The sequence below is a fragment of the Myotis brandtii genome, unplaced genomic scaffold, assembly GCF_000412655.1.
Source record: "Myotis brandtii unplaced genomic scaffold, ASM41265v1 scaffold525, whole genome shotgun sequence".
In the NCBI taxonomy this organism is placed as follows: Eukaryota; Metazoa; Chordata; class Mammalia; order Chiroptera; family Vespertilionidae; genus Myotis; species Myotis brandtii.
The window spans coordinates 3,478,380-3,498,818 of NW_005369915.1; the positions used below are offsets into that span (position 1 = coordinate 3,478,380).

General features: G+C 43.4%; 1 protein-coding gene across 1 annotated transcript in view; it reads left to right on the forward strand.

Annotated features, from left to right (window-relative positions):
- PPARGC1A (peroxisome proliferator-activated receptor gamma, coactivator 1 alpha) overlaps positions 1-20,439 on the forward strand; it is a 666,008-nt gene that overhangs the window by 189,666 nt on the left and 455,903 nt on the right. Inside the window, exon 2 of the mRNA XM_005877664.2 lies at positions 5,466-5,530. Coding sequence (XP_005877726.1) covers positions 5,513-5,530 — 18 coding nt within the window. The 5' untranslated portion in view covers positions 5,466-5,512. The remainder of the gene's footprint in view (positions 1-5,465; positions 5,531-20,439) is intronic.

The window sequence follows — 20,439 nt, forward strand, 5'->3', positions numbered from 1 at the left end:
TACACCTATTCATCCAACCATCCATATGTCTACCTCCACCTCCATCTCTATATCATCCACATCTATATATCTATATCTATATCTATATCTATATCTATATCTATATCTATCTATAATCTATGTCATCTATATCTATCCTGGCTTCCCCAGAATCTATTCCAGGGCTGGGAACAGTAGTGGGAGCTTGGTGACAAATGTGTATTGGCATCAAATGAAGAAGTCTGCTCTATGAAGTACGAGTTTATGCCCTTATTATACACTCTAGCCTCCTCTGCTTTGTTTTTCTCCATAGCATTTATCTCTACTGGAAATATATTTACTTGTTTATTTGTTTTACATTTGCTTGCTTATTTGCTTACATGGTGTCTTCCCACACTTGGAGGTGAACTTTTTTGGGGGGAAGTCCTTCAAGTCATTTATTCACTTCTGTGAACCTAGAGTAGATGCTCAGTAAATATTTGGTGAAAGAATAAATGTTCAAAACAAGTTTTTATCATTACTTCTCCTTTCCCCAAACTCCTCAAATTGCTTTCTTTATCCGTCTACTTCTCTCTCAGGAGTAGTTAAAATCTACTCAGGGCTGTAAATAGAGGAAGTCTACATTCTTAGCTACTCCTGGGTTAATGGGCATGGGCTGTCTGCAAGGCAGAGGCAGCGAGGAGGTTGAGTGCACAGGAAGGCGTGTGGTCACAGGGCCGCATGCACAGTCCCCACATCATGTGTGGCCCGTCACTGTCATAGCACAAATCTCTTCAGCAGAAACCCTGAGTTTTCTCCTAAAAAGTGCAGATAGAACCTCCTCTTCCCATCCACTAAAACCACACCCTGCTGGGCTTCTTAACCTGGGATGGAAAGGAATTTCAATATAATTAATCTCCTTTGCAATCCTTTAAAAGCCATTCTTCTTGGAAGGGGGTCCACAGATTTCATCAGACAGCCAAAGGGATCTGGAAAAGATAAGGACCCCTGAGCAGCCTGGACTAATACAGGCTGGGAGCAATATTTTACTTGGTACTTAGGTAAGGCAAAGGGTTGAAAAATGGGCTTCCTTTAATCTTTGAAGTAAAAAAAAATCTGTGCATTTGTTCGGCATTTGTCCATTCTCTCCTCTCCCCTCCACCTGTGGGTGGGTATAGTCAGAATCTCTCTCTCTCTCTCTCTCTCTCTCTCTCTCTCTCTCTCTCTCCACTCCTTTATGGCAGAAGTGATTCTGATATCCTGAGGTTTAGGAAGGCAGGTGAGTCGCTGTTTCCAAGGCAGGGTGCCCTGGCCACCTCCACTCTGTAAAGGCATCGGAACTGAGCTCAGACTGGTGCGGAATGCAGAGAGCAGTAGAAAGGCATCCTGCCAAAATGTTTACCCACCCAACGGTAGAGATTCAAGCCCGCCCAGCCCTGATTGGATTACCGCAGCCCCAGAAGCACTTTAATCTCAACTGCTGCTCCTTGGGATGGGGAGGGCGGGGGAGGAGAGGCGATGATTGAGATGTGCGTGCTGTGGAGGGATCCGGAGGCTGGAGTCTCCCAGCTGTGGGGCCGGCGCTGGGAGTACGCAACTGCTTGCCATGGAGATGAAGTGAGGGGTTCTTACATATAGGTCTGTTGATAACTTCCCTTTAATCTGGAGTGTGGTGTATGAGATTTTTGTCAGGACAGGTTTTAGCACTCACAGCCTGGTGGCTGCAGGGTGTGTCTCAGGGCTGATTACATTCGGGGAATAAACGAATAAACGTAAGCTTTAAGTAGGGATACACTTTTGTAATGGGTGTGTGTTGGTGGGAAGGTGAAGGGGAAAAAGGCTGGATTCTTAAGAAGCAAGGGACTTTTTAATAGCCAGAGACAGCAGATTAGGAGAAAGGAATGGAATAGAGCATGAATGAAATAGAATAACCAGAAAAATACCACCCAAATAAATGTTGTTTACCCAAACACATACTTGTATCTAACAATAAAGTAGTTGAAAAAATTTAAAACACCTCCTTGGAACACATTTATTTTTGTAAGCCACATAGAATAAAGGAAATTATAATAGGCTGTGATTAATTACATCCAAAGTAACAAAATGGGGATAAGCCATCGTTTCTGCCTCTTGGGGCTCACAGTCCATATATAAGGGAAGGCGTCCTGTAATTAGAGGTGGACATCTTGGTCATGAGAGAGACCAGATGACCAGAGGGTTGGGAGGGGAGCTGAGGACTGAGAGGCTGTGGTCTGGAGAAGTCCAGGCTTGGAAGGTGGAGCCATTTACTCTCTCTCTCTCTCTCTCTCTCTCTCTCTCTCTCTCTCTCTCTCTCTCTCTCTAATATATTATTGATTTCAGAGAGGAAGGAGAGGGTGAGAGAGATAGAAACATCAATGATGAGAGAGAATCACTGATGGGCTCCCTCCTGCATGCCCTGCACTGGGGATCCAGCCTGCAACCTGGGCATGTGCCCCGACCGGGAATCGAACCGTGACCTCCAGGTTCATAGGTTGACATTCAATCACTGAGCCACACTGGCCAGGCTGGAGCCATTTACTCTTCAGGCTGAGAGAGAAGAGCCCGGGGCAGGGTTCAGGACTGTGGTCCTACGGAGGTAAAGAGATTTGCCTGGCATTGACATTTCAGATGGATGCAGCCATGAGAGAAGAAGGCTAGGAAATGGGAGGCAGGGAGAGTGACAGTGGAAACATTTATTACTCAGGGTGAAAAAAATGGGAGAAGAGTGTGCTGATTTCTGGAATGATATTTACAAAAACCAGGTCAGGAAAACTGACAAGGAGGCACGTGTAGAGCTCATTGGAATAGGAATGTCCCTGTCTTTCTATGTGTGCAGGGGTGGGGGTGGGGGGATGTTTGAACCCGTGGGGATGCAAGTAAGTGGCAAAAGTTATTGGGGAAGCGTCAAGGTGGAAATTCATAGCTATTATTTTCGTGGCCTCTAGCTACAAGAGCTAACAGGTGAAGGTAGTCTAGAGACCCAAAGTGAGAAAAAATGACATTTTAACATTTTTGTCAGGTAGGCAATTTAAAAATAAACTTGAATTTAATATATACCATTAATGCTAGAGGTTGTGTTATAACGATGCAAAAATGCCTTCTTTTCAATAGTTGTTTAAAAAAAAAAAGTATGTTGAAGGGGGCTGGGCATCACATATAGAAGAGCCATATACGGCTGGGACAGCCACCCTACACAGCTATTGAAAACATACCAAGCATCTGCCCTCCAGAATTAACACTTTAACCTATGTCAGGGACTCACTATTATCCTAATATCTGCTCTTGGATTCTGTCCAGTCCCATTAGCGATTCCCATGTTGATTGCTCTGTTATTCTCGAATGTTAATTGCTTCTAAATCTCGTTGGATGTTCAGATGCTTGGGGAAAAGCAATCTGACTGGCGAAGGTGTGAGTTTTATTAATGTGCAAGCAAACAAGAAGTCTGTCTCGAGATTCCAGTGAAGTGTCTGTGATTCAGGATGTCCTAGACAGCGGATGCGGCATCTTTCTTGGCATGTCTGTCGTGTGTTGGTGGTGTGATCCTAGGGGGCAGTGGGAGGGTTTCAGTGATATTGGTGGCATTGGTTCAAAATGAGCATGCTTGTAGATATGATTAGATAAGCAAACCCTTCTCTCTTGATTTCAGAGAGGAAGGTGAGGGAAGGACTTGCTTTACTTGCTTAGTAGAGAAGGACCTGCTTACCTTTGAGAAAAGCTGAGACATAGTGCTATTAAATCAGAAGATGTAGACATATGAGTATAGTTTGGCTCACCAGCTATACGTTGATCTTCATAGTTTCTGAACCAGAAGAAATCTTGGAAATAAGCTTCTGAAGCTTCCTTATTTTTCCACTGGCAACAAAAGCCCCGGAGGATGAAGAGGTCAGGGCCTCAGAGAAACTCGCAGTAGAACTGGGCAGAGAGAGAGAGTGAGGTTACCTGACTCTTGGCCCAGTGCTCCAGCAATCAAGAGAAGGGAAAAGAATGAAAACTGGTGTTTATTGTATTTTCAGGAACATTTAATTTCCGTGAGTGTTGGTGGAGACCCCCTAGCCCCCATGGGTGGAAAAATTTATGATGATCTAGTATGGAATTTCATTTATTTGTAATTATAACGGTATCCCGGTGAGAATAAAAGGAGATGCAGGAATAGGGCAGAGCACCCACTACAGCATTGTGATTAATTCATTCAACCAATATTTATGGAGTGCCTTGACTCTGGGATTCAGTAGTGAACAAAATGTTCTTCCTCTTATGGAGCTTATGTCCTAGTTGGGGGGAGGGGCGCATAGGAGAGTAAGTTAAGAGAGGGACCAAGTAATGGTAGATTGTGGTGAGTCTGATGAAGAAAAAGGAAGGGCAGCAGGGGACAGTGTGTGATGAGCTATTTTAGGTGAGTGCTCAGGGGAGACCTCACTGAAGAGGCTTATGAGCAGAGATCATGGAAATATCTACAGAAATATAGTCCCAAGAAAAGCGGACAATTGGAAGGACAAAGTTCATGAGGTGGGAATGTGCCTGGGGATTTGTGGATGAACCAAGAGTCAGTATGAGAAGATAGTGGGAGATCATGACCCTCAAATCATGGGCTTTGGGAAGGCTCTGGGTGATACATTTTTAAGAAGACACATCCTTTTGCATTTCTGTAATCCCAAGTAGTATGGCTCATAAACAGAGCCCAAAGTCATCTTTTTGGAGAATATTTTCCGAAGGTGCCATCCTCCTGGGATTGGTGTCTATGCCTCACCAGGAGTGTCCAGAAAGGGTCAGGTCTTTCTGGTGAGTTTTATATCAGAGTGGCTTTCACTGTACTCAAATTCTTGAAACATATGATGATCAAGTATACATAGTAAGAACCCAGCAAATACAGATTATTTGGTCAATGCATGAGTAAATAAATGGCCTGAGAGTGGTAGAAAGGATGGGTGTCCTAGAAAAAGCTGTTAAAATATGCCCTTCTAAAAATGTTGTTAGCAAGATTGTTTCTGAAGCTTTCTGACTTCCTTGGAATAATTTTTAAAGACATGTCCATATGCTGACATGTGAACATAAGTATATAACAAACTGAACAGTAGTAACATTATTTTCAGGCCAAATTTTAGTTGGATGATTGTATTTTGTCAATCTAATTTTTTCTCCATGTTAAAACTGGATATGGGGAATATTCCAACCTTTTCTCTGGTATTAAAGGAATATTGGAGTCTGGGCTCATTCACCTAAGGGGTTACATTCAGCACTGTCTCTACTCTGAGTAAAATGTGTTCAATACGTTGAGGTCATGGTGAAACTTGCATGGGAAATATCAGTCCCCAAGGAAAAGGTGGGTGAATAAGTTGTACTGGGGATGGGGAAAATGAAAGTGTAATTCTTGTCCTCCTGTAACTGAATTCTCTCGCTATAATGGACCAATAATTTATTTGTCTATTGTATTTCAATATCCCCAGCTGTGAAGTGGGGGTAACACAAACTTACCCTCTGCCTTTCAGGTTTTTTGCGAAAATCAGTGAACTAATATTGGTAGAATTGGAGCCCCATGGATGAAGGGTACTTTGTAAGTATAACACATTATTGTCCTATTCTGTTCTGTTACTGCAAAGTGCAAATATCAGATGTCTGTTCTTGCCATATTAGGAAATCAGTAACACTGAGTTTCATACCCAAATATCAATACTCTGATTTCTTTTGAGGATTTTAATATTTCTGAAGTCTCTAATGGTCTGTCAATATGTTGAATGTAGAAAAGCCTGACCCACTCAATATTCAGTCAATGTTTACTAGATAATTTAGAAGAATGCATGTCTACATATTGTGTAAAAATGTTTATATGATCCCTTGATATGAATGCAGGTATTTTTATTTCTCTTCCCCCACCTCTTTGTCCCCTTTTTTGACTTGCATTTAACTCTGTGTTTTGAACAGTGGTTTGTGTCTTAAAGAAATGGTTGGTTTCAGGGAGAGACTGAATGTTCCACTGAGGTCAGCAATGTTTTGTTAATGATGAAACTAAATGAGACATTCCTTAGGCAAGTTGCTAAGTATTGTGTTTCCAGACTGGATAAAGGAGGAGGCCAACTAGAATGATGAGCTAAATATGGATCACCCCTCCCTGACCATGTTACTGCCCAGGTGGCTTGGGAGTGGCCTCCTGTCCATGGAATGGCTAAGGGCTGCAAGCCACAAAACCAGAGAGCAGGCAGAAACTGTGCAATCCCAAAGTGATTTTCCCTGCTGAGTGGTACATCTTTTAGTTTGCTAAGTCAACCAATGCCCTGGCATTGTGTGGACAGCAGTAGACTGGCTGGTGACATGCCCAGTTCTTAACACATGGTACTTTTTTTTAGAAAAGGTGGTTGTCACCCCTTAAGAACTCCTGACATAGAGAAATAGAAAAAGTATCATGATTGCTTATTCAGCCCATTTTTGTGAGTCACCCTGAGATTCATGGGCCTTTAGGGTCTTATGTCTGGAAGGGTCTACATGCCTCATCTAGTGCTATTTCTACTACAATTTAAGGATTCCTCTGATGCGTGCCCAAGAACCTCCAGAGCAGGGGTGGGGAACATCCGGCCCACGGGCCGTATAAGGTCTGGCCCTATCAAGACCAACCATAGACAGGACTAGGAATTCAATAGATCTAGGAGCTTTTATCATAGCAACATACATTTATATTAAGTGAATTATATTAATCAAATGATGTTATAAATATCCAAATGGCTCTTGGCAGAATGAAGGTTCCCTACCCCTGTTCTAGAGGCAGATTGACTACCTCATGAAGCAACTCTTTGTTGTTACATCATTCTTTCTCAAGTTGAACCCAAATCCACCCTCTGTGTATCTTCTACCCTTGGGCCCTAATTTTATTATCCATCCCCACAAAGAACAAGTTTTCCTTCTCCGAAGCAACAGCCTTTCAAGTGTTCGGGGCTCTTATCGGGTCCCTTATCGGGTCCCCCTTAGAGTGGTCTCTGTTAGCTTCAACAACTGGAGCTTGTGTGCCCTGACTCTGACTCTACCCTCTGGGAAGGTTCTCATTTGTCTGTATCTTTCTTAGCAAGCTGCCCCGAGACTCTGCCTCCTCCAGGCCCCATTCTGCATCTCAGAGTCAAGAGATCTAATCAAAGGTATGGAAGAGAATGACCTCGAAGAGACCATCTGGAGTCACGTGCGCCCATGGATTGGTTTGAGTAACGAGACAGCAAAGCCCACATCCCTCTGCGAGGTGCAGATGATTGACAGGGAGAAAGCTGTTTTGGTTAATAATACAAACTGCTTGCCTCCCGGAGACACAGCAGCAGCTTACTAATTCGTTAGAAGTGAATTAAGGTTGTTTACCGATGTTTTAAAGTAACTGTCAGAGTGAAAAAAAAAAAAGAGTTGGTACTAGATGAGACCACTCACCCACTTTGGAGTTGCTGTTTATTTTAAGCCATGTGCATAAATAATATATTGAGATAGGAAGGGTGATTTGAAGCCTTAGAACACGGAGCCTCCTGTTTACTGACTGTCATTGGGCTGAAGAGCATTTAAATGGCACCGAACCTTTGTGTCTGTGAATGCGAGGCGTGAAATTAACTTTCCTTTCGTAGTTAGCGGAAATCATGATGAAGACAGTCTTGTTAATGTGTCTGCTGCTGATCTGGGTCTCTTGCTATGTAAGACAAGCCTTGCTGATAGGATGCTCCCCGTGTCTCCATCGAAACAGGACCCCTGCCAGCCAATCCCCAACTCCCAAAACAAGGATTGTCTGGGTCACTGAGTCAGTTTGACTAGACTCGGTTCCAGGGGTTCTAGTCCTCACCTCCAGTAGCCCTTTCTGAATATCTCTTTTCTCACCTGTTGAATGAAGGTAATAGCATCTGCTTCCACTCCTTTATTTGAAGATGGTGAGACCCTAATGAGGTCATCGTTGTGAAATGGCTTTGAAAAGTATCAGGTGTCATATCTGGACTGGAAAAGGCTGTGTTCTAGGTGACTTACCTGTACTAACTCATTTCCTCTGCCTGACAGCCCTCTGGGATAGGTACTGTGATTGTCCTGATTTTGTCACTGCAAAAACTGAAGCACAGGGAAGCGAGGGGACTTCTCCATCATGTCAGAGATGACAAGGCAGATTGGGATTCAAATTCCAGGCAGTTGGGGTCCAGAGTTTGTGTTCTCCACTGCTACTTATTTGGGAGAATGGATTTGTGTTCGCCTCGTTGAAAATGTGTAATTTATACAACTGTTTTTTTTAATTTATATTTACATTATATTTATATGAATTTCAAAAGAGGAAAGAGCCTCAAGTGATTAATGAAAACAAAAATGGTGGGAATTTGCAGCTATGTGTTCCTACATATGCTTGTGCCTCTTAGTCATGCTGAAGGAAATGAAACATCATCACGAATAGCCTGGACCCATTTTAGCTCGAGAAAATGCAGGTATGGCTTCTCTGTGAGTGATTATCAGCAAGGAGGCGTCCCATTGGCTGAGGATGTAGCCGACCCTATGGAGTAATTAAGTTTTATGTGTAAAGAGCCAGGCGATTCTTAGATGAAAAGCCCTAAGTGAAAAAAAAGATCTATTACTCGTAATGGTTTCAGAAACAAGGAATTTGATTCACTGTTTGTCCCTGTAAACTTGAAAGTGTGGTAGCCTATTTTGGAGTATGGGGAGACTGTTAGAGAATGAATAGAAAATGTATGGAATGTTTAATTTTGCATGATTACATTTCATATTTGCCGAGGTAACTGTGGCAAATAGAAGTGCGCAATAATATCACGGCATATCTGTTTTAGATGTTTTGATGAATACTCTGGGTTTTACAGTCTGATACATGAACCCTTTGGGATAACTCCTTATTATGCAAATGAACAAGAATGGATTTGTGTTCGCCTCGTTGAAAATATGTAATTTATATAACTGCTTTTTTATTTATATTTACATTCTATTTATTTGAATTTCAAAAGAGGAAAGAGCCTCAAGTGATTAATGAAGACAAAAATGGTGAGAATTTGCAGCTATTCCCTCCTGAAATACGTTCAGTCTGGAGGGAGGTCATACTCAAAAGTTGGAATGGCAAGCTTGGGGCCTGATTTGCTTCTGATTTCTGAATGAAGCAGTTCAAAAATAGGATCATTTTCATAATCCCAGAAAAGTGGACGGACTCATGAGAAGTAAGCAGCTGAGGGGAAGAATAAATTCTGCAGCTCCAAATGGCCCACATCTCAGCGATCGCTGCTGGGCCCTAGCACTTGTTCATACAATAAGATAATTGCATAATTAAACACACGGTGGAATGTCAGTAATCGGGAGCTTAGTTTTCTCATCACAATATGCAAGTTGCTGGTGTTGGAAATCATCTCTGCCTGTTATGGAGGGAGGCCGGGCTCATTCTTTCACCTCACATCCTCTGCGGCTCTGCTGGCGTGTCGGAGACACTTCCCCTCGGTTATTTTTAGTTGGTTATATTTAGACAAGGTGCAGTGAGGCAGAAGTCCCCCCAAGTCTGCCCTGCCTGCCCAGGCCGTGAGAGGTGAAGATCATTTTGCTAAAAGTGTCCCTGTGCCCTCTTGATCTTTCTAGGTAATAATGGGCACAAGGCAAGCCATAGAGTGCTGTTTGGAATGGGTTGTACCTCTTTCTTGTTGTTGTTGTTAATTTTCACCCAAGGATATTTTCTCATTAATTTTTAGAGAGAGTGGAAGGGAGGGAAGGGACACACAGAGAGAAACATCGGTGTGAGAGAGACACGTCGATTGGTTGCCTTCCACACTCTCCCCAACCAGAGCCCGGGATAAGCCTGCAACTGAGGTAGGTGCCCTTGACAGGAATCAAACCCAGGATCCTTCAGTCCGCAGGTCGATGCTCTATCCACTGAGCCAAACTGGCTAGGGTTGGGGGGGGATACCTCTTTGGGTCCTAATTCTGAGTTTTCTCAGTGGAGTGCTTGAGAGGACAGACTCCAGAGCTGGGCTTCTGAGGGCAAACCCTGGTGTGGCCTCTTCCACACTGGGCGACCCTGGGAAAGAAACTCCCTCTCCCTTGGTTGCTTGTGTGTAAAAGGAGAATCTTAGTGTTGCTGCAAGGCTTGACTAAGTTCATGTATGGAAAGAGCTCAGAAAACACCCCAGGCAGGCTGTCAGCACCCAGTAAACGCTAGCTAGTAGTATTAGGCAGGGAGTTTCATATCCATCTAAATGTGGCAAATCTTTGAGGAAGAAAAATAAGTAGATTTATCGTTTCACCCTTTCAAGAAAAATTTATTGATCACTTTATCTGCCATCATTCTGGGTGTCAAAAAACAAAGATGAATAATAGCTCTTCCCTGCCCTGGGAATTGAATTGGGAAAATAGACATGCCAACAGATGATGATGATGATGATGATGATGATAATGATATAAAAAATAGCATTAAAATTAAGTCTGCCAGATAATTACTTTAGCAGGACCTGGTCTGTCATAGTGACCCCAGCATGTAACACATAGACAAATAAATGGATGGCAGAAATTTGTTCTAAGATTAGTTTGTCTAGAGTCAAAATGGTTTATCAGCATAGAGTAGGTTCCTAGTTGAGTAGTCACTTAGCATACGGCTGGGACTCAGTATATGTTTGAAGATTGAGTCAATGAATGCATGGATAAAATTGACTTTAAGCTTCTTCTCTTTTGAATTACTACCGTGAGTTTCAGAAAGCAGTGAGTTTGCTAAATATTGAGTATTAGGTCAGGCTCTAGGGCAGTGATGGCGAACCTATGACACGCGTGTCAGAGGTGACACACAAACTCATTTTTTTGGTTGATTTTTCTTTGTTAAGTGGCATTTAAATATATAAAATAAATATCAAAAATATAAGTCTTTGTTTTACGATGGTTGCAAATATCAAAAAATTTCTATATGTGACACGGCACCAGAGTTAAGTTAGGGTTTTTCAAAATGCTGACACGCCGAGCTCAAAAGGTTCGCCATCACTGCAGGGTTAGGCGAGTGAGATGCCTAAGGTGTGAAGTTGACAGAGACACTCCCTCTCAGGGTCCTACCCATGCCTCCTGAAATTTTGCACCTTTGAGCCTCACTTTCCTTTCCCTCGTCCAGGCCCTGTGGAATATCTTGCCCTACATGTGTGACTCTGTTTCAGCTGGACGTTGGTTCAAAGAACATTTTCCCCAAATTTTATTTTGAAAAATTTCAAAGCTATAGAAAAGTTGAAAGAATAGTGCATGAAGCACTCTGTACGCCTTTTAGCTGTTCTTATGAATGGTCAATGTTTGGCCACATTGACTCTATCTCCCTCTACAGACATGGCTTTGAACCTTGTCCTAATGCACAAGAGAAATCATGTGCCCCCATGCAGTATCCTTCCCCGCTCTAGTGCACATCATGTTAAATATACTGTCTAAATTCTGCAGCTCAAAATGATAAATTTTAGAAGAGAAAGCCACAAAGAGCATTAAGAGAACTTTGCTCAAATATTTTTTTTCAACTTTAAATACTGCTACTTGAAACCTGTTAGTATGCTACTAATATACTAAAGTATTTAGAACATGGCCAGTATAAGATGCCTAAACTTTTTTTTTTTTTAATATATTTTATTGATTTTTTACAGAGAGGAAGGGAGAGAGATAGAGAGTTAGAAACATCGATGAGAGAGAAACATCGATCAGCTGCCTCCTGCACATCTCCCACCGGGGATGTGTCCGCAACCTAGGTACATGCCCTTGACTGGAATCGAACCTGGGACCTTTCAGTCCACAGGCCGACGCTCTATCCACCGAGCCAAACCGGTTTCGGCAGATACCTAAACTTTTAAAGGTTAGAAAGGTTTTCTGGATGCTCTGACATTCTCTTTTACAAAGGAGAGGCTTTTTTTTTTTTTTGAAAAGGCAAATTATCTTGATCTTTATTTTTCTGAGAGCCTTTCAAAAGTAGACAGTAGACCAATAATTAATGCAATGACATCATTGTTTTCCCTGTTAAGACTGTTCACTGTAAGAGGGAACTTTGCAAATATAACATAGGGGCTATTTATACATTTGGTGATATGCTCCCAGATAACAAGAAATACACACTCGGCTTTGGAGTACATGGGCAAACTCATGAAAAAAACCCTTCTCTGATAAGCTTGAATGTTTATAAAAAATAAAGTGTCTGTCACTATAAAAGTATGGCCAGGGCCAGCCGATGTGGCTCAGAGGTTGAGCATCGACCCATGAACCAAGAGGTCATTGGTTCAATTCCCAGTCAGGGCACATGCCCGGGTTGTGGGCTCCATCCCCAGCAGGGGGTGTGCTAATCAATGATTCTCTCTCATCATTGATGTTTCTATCTCTCCCTTTCCCTTCCTCTCTCTCTAAAATTAATAAAAAACATATTAAAATAAAGTGTAGCCAGGTCTGCCAGAAGGTTGTGTTATTGGAGTCAGGGGAGGGGGATAAAGTGTGGCCAGATCTGCCAGAAGGTTGTGTTATTGGAGTCAGGGGAGGGGCCTCAGAGGCACCACAGGTGGTGAGGGCCACAGGGAAGGCAGGGCGACCAGCTCTGGGAAACCAGGCCACTCATTCCATTAGCGTGTCTCAGGTATTGTGTGCGTCACATTGTCATTTGCTGAAGAATCAGTTTCTAGGAATGTGTTTTGAAGCTGAAAAGAAAGAGTTTGGAACCCACCGAACCAGCACTGGTGGCTAGAAGAAGGAATCGGAATGGCTCATGCAGCAGTGTGGGTTAGCCGTGAGAAATGATAGCTGTCAGGCTGCAGGATGGGAGAGGTCAGCAGAACCACGAAAAGCAGCCGCAAGAACTGAAGCACAGTCATGTCTGGGAGCACTCAGCAGGGTCAAATGCCCATACAGAGCCTAAGGCGGCGATTCTGCAAGGGGGTGACTCCGGTCTTTAACCCAGAGATTCTGATTCAATAGGTCCAGAGAGGGGGCCCAAGAGTCTGATTTTTTTAAAGAGTCACACCACACCACACAGGCGAAAACTACCCTAAAGTCATGTTTATGTCATAGAACATGACAGTATTTGGTGTTGATAAAGATGACTGGAGTTGTTAAGAAAATGTTAAATTCAGTCCCCTGTAATGCAATCCTTTTTCAAATGTAGGGACATCTTAGAAGGATTTTCTTGCAAAATGCTTAAAATAGAAAAAAAATTATCCTGAGGAATATAAGGAAACAGGCCAACATATAAAGCATTATATTATGAGGTAGAGTTGACTAAGTCCAATGGGAGGGAAAGAAAGCTATGCCTGGGTGGATGCCATGATGATTCTTGGAAGGACTTCATGGTGGGCCTTGTGGCTTAACATGATCTGTCTAGGTCAGGGGTCCTCAAACTACGGCCCGCGGGGCACATGCGGCCCGCCGGAAACATTTATCCGGCCCCCCGAGTGTTTTTGCCGCCGCTGCCTGTTGCTTAGCAGCTGACTAGTTTTTTTTTAAACTATAGTCTGGCCCTCCAACGATCTGAGGGACAGTGAACTGGCCCCCTGTTTAAAAAGTTTGAGGACCCCTGGTCTAGACTGTGGAGTTAGACGGACTTGGGTTTGAATCCTGGCTCTCCTACTTAGTAGTTATAGAACCTTAGGAAAATTACAGGTAAATTAAAGGTTAAAAATAAAAGCTAAATGAGATGATATACTCAAAGTACTGAGCACAGAACCTCCAAAATAATAGGTGTTTAACAAGTGGTTGTAATTGTTATTATTTCTATTTAACATTGACCTTAAATAGGTAGGCTTCAAGAGGGTAGGAATGAGTGTGTTGTTCATTGATTTTGTTTTGGAGTTTTGGAAAAGGGGAAAGGGGGAGCACTAGAGTACCCCCAAGAAGGGAAATAGCATAAGCAAATCTTGAGGAAAGAGGTGGTGTATCCTCTTGTGCCTTTAGTGTTCCCAATAGTGTTGCTCATATAGAAGGTTCTAGATCAGGGGTGGGCAAACTTTTTGACTCGAGGGCCACAATGGGTTCTTAAACTGGACCGGAGAGCCGGAACAAAAGCATGGATGGAGTGTTTGTGTGAACTAATATAAATTCAAAGTAAACATCATTACATAAAAGGGTACGGTCTTTTTTTTTTTTTAGTTTTATTCATTTCAAACAGGCCGTAGTTTGCCCACGGCTGTTCTAGATGATACAAACATTATACAAATGTTAACTAATTTAATCCTCATTGTGACTATGTGACATAGGTATTATTATTTAACAGATCACGAGGCCGAGGCACAGAGAGGTTAAGTAACTTGCCCAAGATCACACAGCTGGTAGTAGTAGAGCCAGGGTTTAAATACAGGCAGCCTCTTACTTCTAACCACTATGCTATGCCATTTTAATAATAATAACTTATGTTAATGTGTATTAGGAAAATGTAGCACAGGAACAGCCATGGTTTTGTAGCTAGAGTTGCCTGGAACAATGGTAAGATTTAAAGAAGTAACTTGATTTAAAGGAGTCACATAAAAAGAATGATAGTAGGGGTGACATCTAATAACAGGAAAATCCCGTAGGTGGTCCCCAGATGATTCTGGCCTGGGAAATTCTGGGGCAAGGCAAGATTAAAGCTACCCCAGGGGACTGTTGCCTCCCAAATCATTGTTGTGTAAAATACCAATAAAACCTGCAAGTTCTGGGGAAGAAGCAAGTGGTCTACCCTAGGGCGAGAAGCTGGGGGAAGGGAAGGCCATGCTAAGTTCACTCCCATTTCCCCACAGTTCCACTGGGAAGGGGAAAAATATCCCCCTGGGCATAGAAAGTCTGCGGAGGAGGGAGGAGCCCCATTGAGATCTGGGCTACTTTGCAGTTCTTCAGTTTCTCCTCCTCCTCTCCCTCCGCCCCTTCCCCTTCCTCTGCCTTCTCTCTCCTTCCACCCCTCCGCCTTCTCCTTCTTTTTATTGTGCTGAGGACAGGTTGCCAAGAGGCCAGGCCCCAAGGATGCCAGTGCCTAATGCAACCGAATGGAAAAAAGAGTTTTGATACTCGACATGGCGTTTTCATTTACCTCCAGCTTTCCAGGATGGTGCTCTCATGGCTCTCCGCTGGCTGTTTAGGTAATCCTAACTAATCCAGGCGCAGGCTTTTATATTTGCAGCAGATTTACCTTCCTAACAACAGTTTGAGGCCAGGATTAAAACGAGTTTGTATTCCCTGGGCAGATGAGCACAGGAGTTAGTCTACAAGTTGCTGGAAATCAGAGTGTACCCAGCCACCCTTGGGCAAGGAATTTTGGGATAATTCCTGTCTGCCAAACCTGGGGCTGGAATGCCTGGGCTGCAGACCTAGAGGTAACCGGGCTCTGCACACCGTTCTGTGCCTTTCCTCTGCATTACCCCGAGGACTAGCATCGCCATTTGTTCTTATTGCCTCTCTATTCCCACCATTTAGTACTGGGCATGTGGTGTGCATTCCATACAGAAACTTTTGCCCGTTGGTTCAGGAGTGATATCAGTAATTCAGTATTTCTTGTTTCAGATTGTTTGAGCACTTACTATGTGATAGGCATTGTGCCAGGGGCTCCCACACTATTCTCACCACAGCCCTCTTCACCTGTCCACAATGGGGAAACGGAGGCTCAGGGAGGTTAAAAGAGTCAACCAAGACCACACACATGGGTGGCTCTGCAACATTTAAATCCAGATATCCCAGTTTTCAGTTCAGTTTTCTATTTTCTTTACGCTACTTTCCCGGGCCTTGCAAACAGTGAGTGGGTTTCCCTACCCCCGATTAAACTGGAATTTCCTCACACCCATCCCCCAGGATTTCCATCAACCTCACATAGAAGGAAAGCACTCTCCTCCCCGCCACCCCCCCCATCAATAAAGAATCTGTCTTCCTCTCAGGAGACCCTGAGTATCACCAGATGCCACCGCCCACAGTGAGTCTGGGAGCGGAAGCCATCCTGGGAGCAGGGCTGTGTGAGAAAGGACCTCAGGATCAGCCCTGCACATGAGCCCCCCAGTGCTGCCTCACAGAATAACAGAATAAAATAGTTGTCACCATGACTAGACAACTGACTTGGTTAAGCCTTCTGGTTTTAGATTGTTTTTGGAGAGTGAGTAACTCTATGATTTTTACTTGGTACTGGCTAAAAGGGGGGGGGGGGAGGATAAAAAGTAAGTGTGAGGCTTTGTAGCTGTTTTTCTTCCCTGTATGTTCATAGTGGTTATTTATGTTGCGGAAGTTTCTGTTGGGTTTCAGTTCAGGGTACAGAGCCGGCAGGGTGGTGGCTGCCCTCCGTGCTGACATCTGACAGGCTGCAGGCCAGGCAGGATGGATTTCTGGTACCTAGGTGGATGGCGCCGAGGGTCACGTGTTGGGATTGTACTGTATTATGGAATGGATTTATTAATCAAAATCTAAAAGTGGCCCGTTGCCTGTCAATATCAAATCTATATCAATAGGTTTGATGAATTGGGGTCCCCGACCCTTGGTTTTGTTTGCTTTATCAACTCTGCTTGGCAGGAACAATAAAAAACTCCAGGTGGTGCATTGTGCATGGCTTATTGCACTCGTCCTGTGTGCTGCTGACCTAAGGGCCCGCAACACCGCCTATGCTGTAACCACCCCGAAGTGCACTGCTGTGCCTGACATCCTCCCGCGAGTTCAGCCTCCCCCCACAATGCTGCGTTTCAATATCAGCCTCATGCATTAACCTTGAGATGCTGTGCCCATGCGGTAGGTAGCATCTTCATTTTCCAGATGAAGGAATTAAGACACTGTGAGGTTAAATGAGCTGCCCAAGGCCACACGGTAAATCTCTCATGCAGCTGGGATCCAGGCAGAGGTGTCATGGTTCCCGGGTGAGGGTATGGTACTTTCCTTCTCTGCGGTTGCAAAGTAAAAGGATTTGAATGTGCAGAAAGCTTGCGATAATATACGTTCTCTCCAGATGTGGTCGGGCTGTCATCTTATATCTGAGTCTTTTGGGGAAGAAATCACGTCCCTGAATGGGAAGCAGAGGGTTCACAATGTGGTTTATTTGGTCTTTGCAGCCATAGACCAAGGTGTGGACTTTCTGTATCTCATTGGATGCTCACTCCCATAGGATGGTTCTTTTCCTGCCGCAGGACTCTTTTAGGAGGCAGTTACCTATCCAGTCAGGTGTTAGATGATATAGGGGGTCAGAGAAATAGAAGACACAGTTCTCTCCACTGAAGGGCTTCCCTTTCAGTTGGTGGGAATGGTTGAATGAATGCAAGAGATCTTTGGTAAGTGATCTAGGCCCTGTGGCTCCATTTACCTGACCACAACCATGACTCGGTAACAATGAATGATTGCCTGTGCTAAGTAGACCCTTTGCACACACTCACTCAGCCAGCCCAGCCACGGCCTGGAACAAGGTTAACAAAGGTGTCTGGAGTTGGCCATCCCTGTATGTGCCATTGGGGCTCAGGGATAATTCTGAAGATAGAGCCCATCTCCTTGGCATACATTATGCCACTTTTTACTTCTGAACCTCTTCTGGAACTCTGAAGTCAGTCACTTGACTCTGCCATCACAGTGATGATGAGCTGGAATAGAAAACCAAAGAGATAACTTTCTGGCAAAATGGAGCAGAACCTTTAAGAACTAGAATTCTTAGGAGGTAAAGGAAGTTTTATCGAGGAAAATAGCCCCCCCCCATCTTTTTGGTTGAAAAGATTCATTTTATAGTGAAAAAATATATCATGGAAATAGGCTTATAGCTCTGTTTTCATGCCCTTTTCTTGTTGCTGAGCCTCAGGGATACCATTCTGAAGACCAGAATATTTTTGTAGGTTGAGGGGATGTAGGGCATTAACCAATTTATAATCTTTAGCACCAATTTTTTAAATATATTTTTGTTGGTTTCAGAGAAGAAGGGAGGGGGAGAGATAGAAACATCAATGATGAGAGAGAATCATTAGTCAGCTGCCTCCTGCATGCTCCACACTGGGGATCGAGCCCAAAACCCGGGCATGTTCCCTGATGGGGAATCAAACCGTGACCTCCTGGTTCATAGGTCTATGCTTAATCACTGAGCCATGCTGGCCAAGCATAGCACCAAATTGTTGACATCAGTTTATTTCAAATGCGGTGGGTTAACAAGTACATTGCCCACAATCTGAGTCTCATTTGCTTCCCTTGTGCCCTGGAAGATTGTCTATTAGTATGTTTTTGCTTTCTTTCCTTTATCCCTTCAATCCATATTCCCCAAGACTCAAAGAAGAAAGCCAGTTTCACCTGAATGTATTGTTAAAAACACAGATCCCCCAGAGATTCAGATCTAATTGGTTTTGAATGGCATCTAGTGATCTCCATTTCTACTAAGCACCCCGTCTTTTCTAACAAGCACCCTCACAAGCTTATTAGGATCTTTCTTTCATTCTAGCAAGCAGTGTTCTGAGGCCCACACTGTGAGAAACTGTTAGAGGCAGAGGAACTGGCTCCTGGGGAGGTGCCACGTAGAGTGGGAGACGGGATATGTGTTAGAGGTAAAAGGCCCCTCTTCTGTAAGGTAGTTTCATGATGATTTGGTGATAGCTTTTAGTAAACAACCAACTATACATCTTACCCCAGACTGAAGGTTACAAATATTTGTTGAACACATTCTCTTGGGATCCCAAGATCTGAACGAGACAGTATACTACTGATCACCAGGAAATATACTTATTATGGGAGTGGTTTTGCATAGTAGGGAGAGTTTATTTCATGCGAAGAATATGTTATTTGATTGATGTTATCAGATTGTAAGAAGTCTATGAGAAAAGAAACAATAACACCAGGAAATTATCACATTAGAATTGTTCACCCAGCCATTTGTATACCATATAAATAAGCACTCTTCGAAATCCTTTGTTACTCTGTCGAATAGAGAAATTATTCACAGAAAACATTTTCATTACTTTCAAAGCAGCAACACTAATATAACTAGGCATATGAGAGAGAGTGAGAGAGAGAGAGAGAGAGTGAAAGAGAGAGAGAGAGAGAGAGAGAACATGGCTTGTGGGTGTATATCAGCAAACAAGCCATGAACTAATAATAAAACAACAAATTAGCAACAATTTAATTAAGCACAATTTATGTCAAAGTCTCTGAATAGGGAGATGCTTACATAATTATATGTAAAAATTTGAGGGGAAAAATAGATCTTTTTGTTCTTATGTTTAACTCCACTCTCTGCCATTGTCCGGCAGCTGTTTTCTGAGCTGCCAAGCTGGGTCCCAACTTGGGCCAAACAATTTCCGAAGGAATGGCTTGGGCGAGCTGGCGGCTGTCAAGCTGTGTGGTCCTCATACCAACAAATGAGTAAATCAGAGTTCTAAGTCGCAAATGTGCCTCAGATTAACTTCTGCATTGTAGGGAATGAGCTGGGCATAATTTAAAGTCCGGCTCAGTGACAGCCTTCTCCAGTGGCAGCCGCATCAAGGAGATGATGGAAAATGAAGGCATGGCGGGCCACGGAGCTTCCATGGGGCATGCACTCGGTGTACTGCGCTGGAAATGTCACATTCCAAGAGGTCCTGGAATGAGCAGGCTCAGTGTCAGATCGTGCTGTGGGCTCTGTTCACATGATGCCGGCCTTTGCTTATCTGACCAGGCCTAAAATAAGACGCTCAGATGCTTTATTTATGAGCTCCGGGCCACCCAGGCCCGTGATGGAAGTAACCTTGGGCTACACAGCATTTGATCATTTCAATTCCCATTAACTACCTGTTTCTAAATGGGGAAAAGCATTTACCCAGCACATTGCGTTATTCATGAAGACACAAAAGCAGCCTGTTGAGCTGTCACTGGGGCGGATTTCCATGTAATGCGATCCAGCTGTTGAAGGCTGCAGTGTAAATGTCTAATGTTAGTTTTCTTCTTTTTTTTTCTTCTTTTTCCTTTCTTTTCCCTCCTACTCCTTTTTTTTTTTCATTCTTAAAAAGAATCGGCCAATTGCAGACATTGTTAAGCATATAACTGTATGTTAAGAAGTCACTGGCTGTTCCCCTTTTTAACACAGAAGGTCATACGTTGGTGGCAGAGGCGCCTTTTACGTAATAACAGGAGCCTCTTGTGTAGAGTTTCTCGGCCTTGGCACTGTTCCTATTTCGGATCTGAATATTTTTTGTTGTGGGGCTTTCTGTGAATTATAGGATGTTTGGGAGCATCCCTGGGCCTCTGTTCACTGGATGACAGTTGCACCTGCCCACTTGTGACCACGAAAATGTCTTTAGACATTCCCAAATGTTCCCTTGGGAACCAAATTGCCCCTGGTTGGTCTAGTGTGACAGCTTACTGAAGTTTCATTATTGAGAAACCTCACTGACTCTCTCTGACATGTGGTTATCAGATCTGGATTTAAAGGCAGAAAACCTGGGTTGGAACCCTGGCTCCAACAGTAATTGGCACTAACTGGTGTGACTTTGGGCAAGATATTAAAATTCTTCATCTATAAGATAAGGATAAAAAGACTTAACTTATAAGATAATTGAAAATCAGTGAATGAATAAGTATAAACTATATGGCATATGATCCATGCTC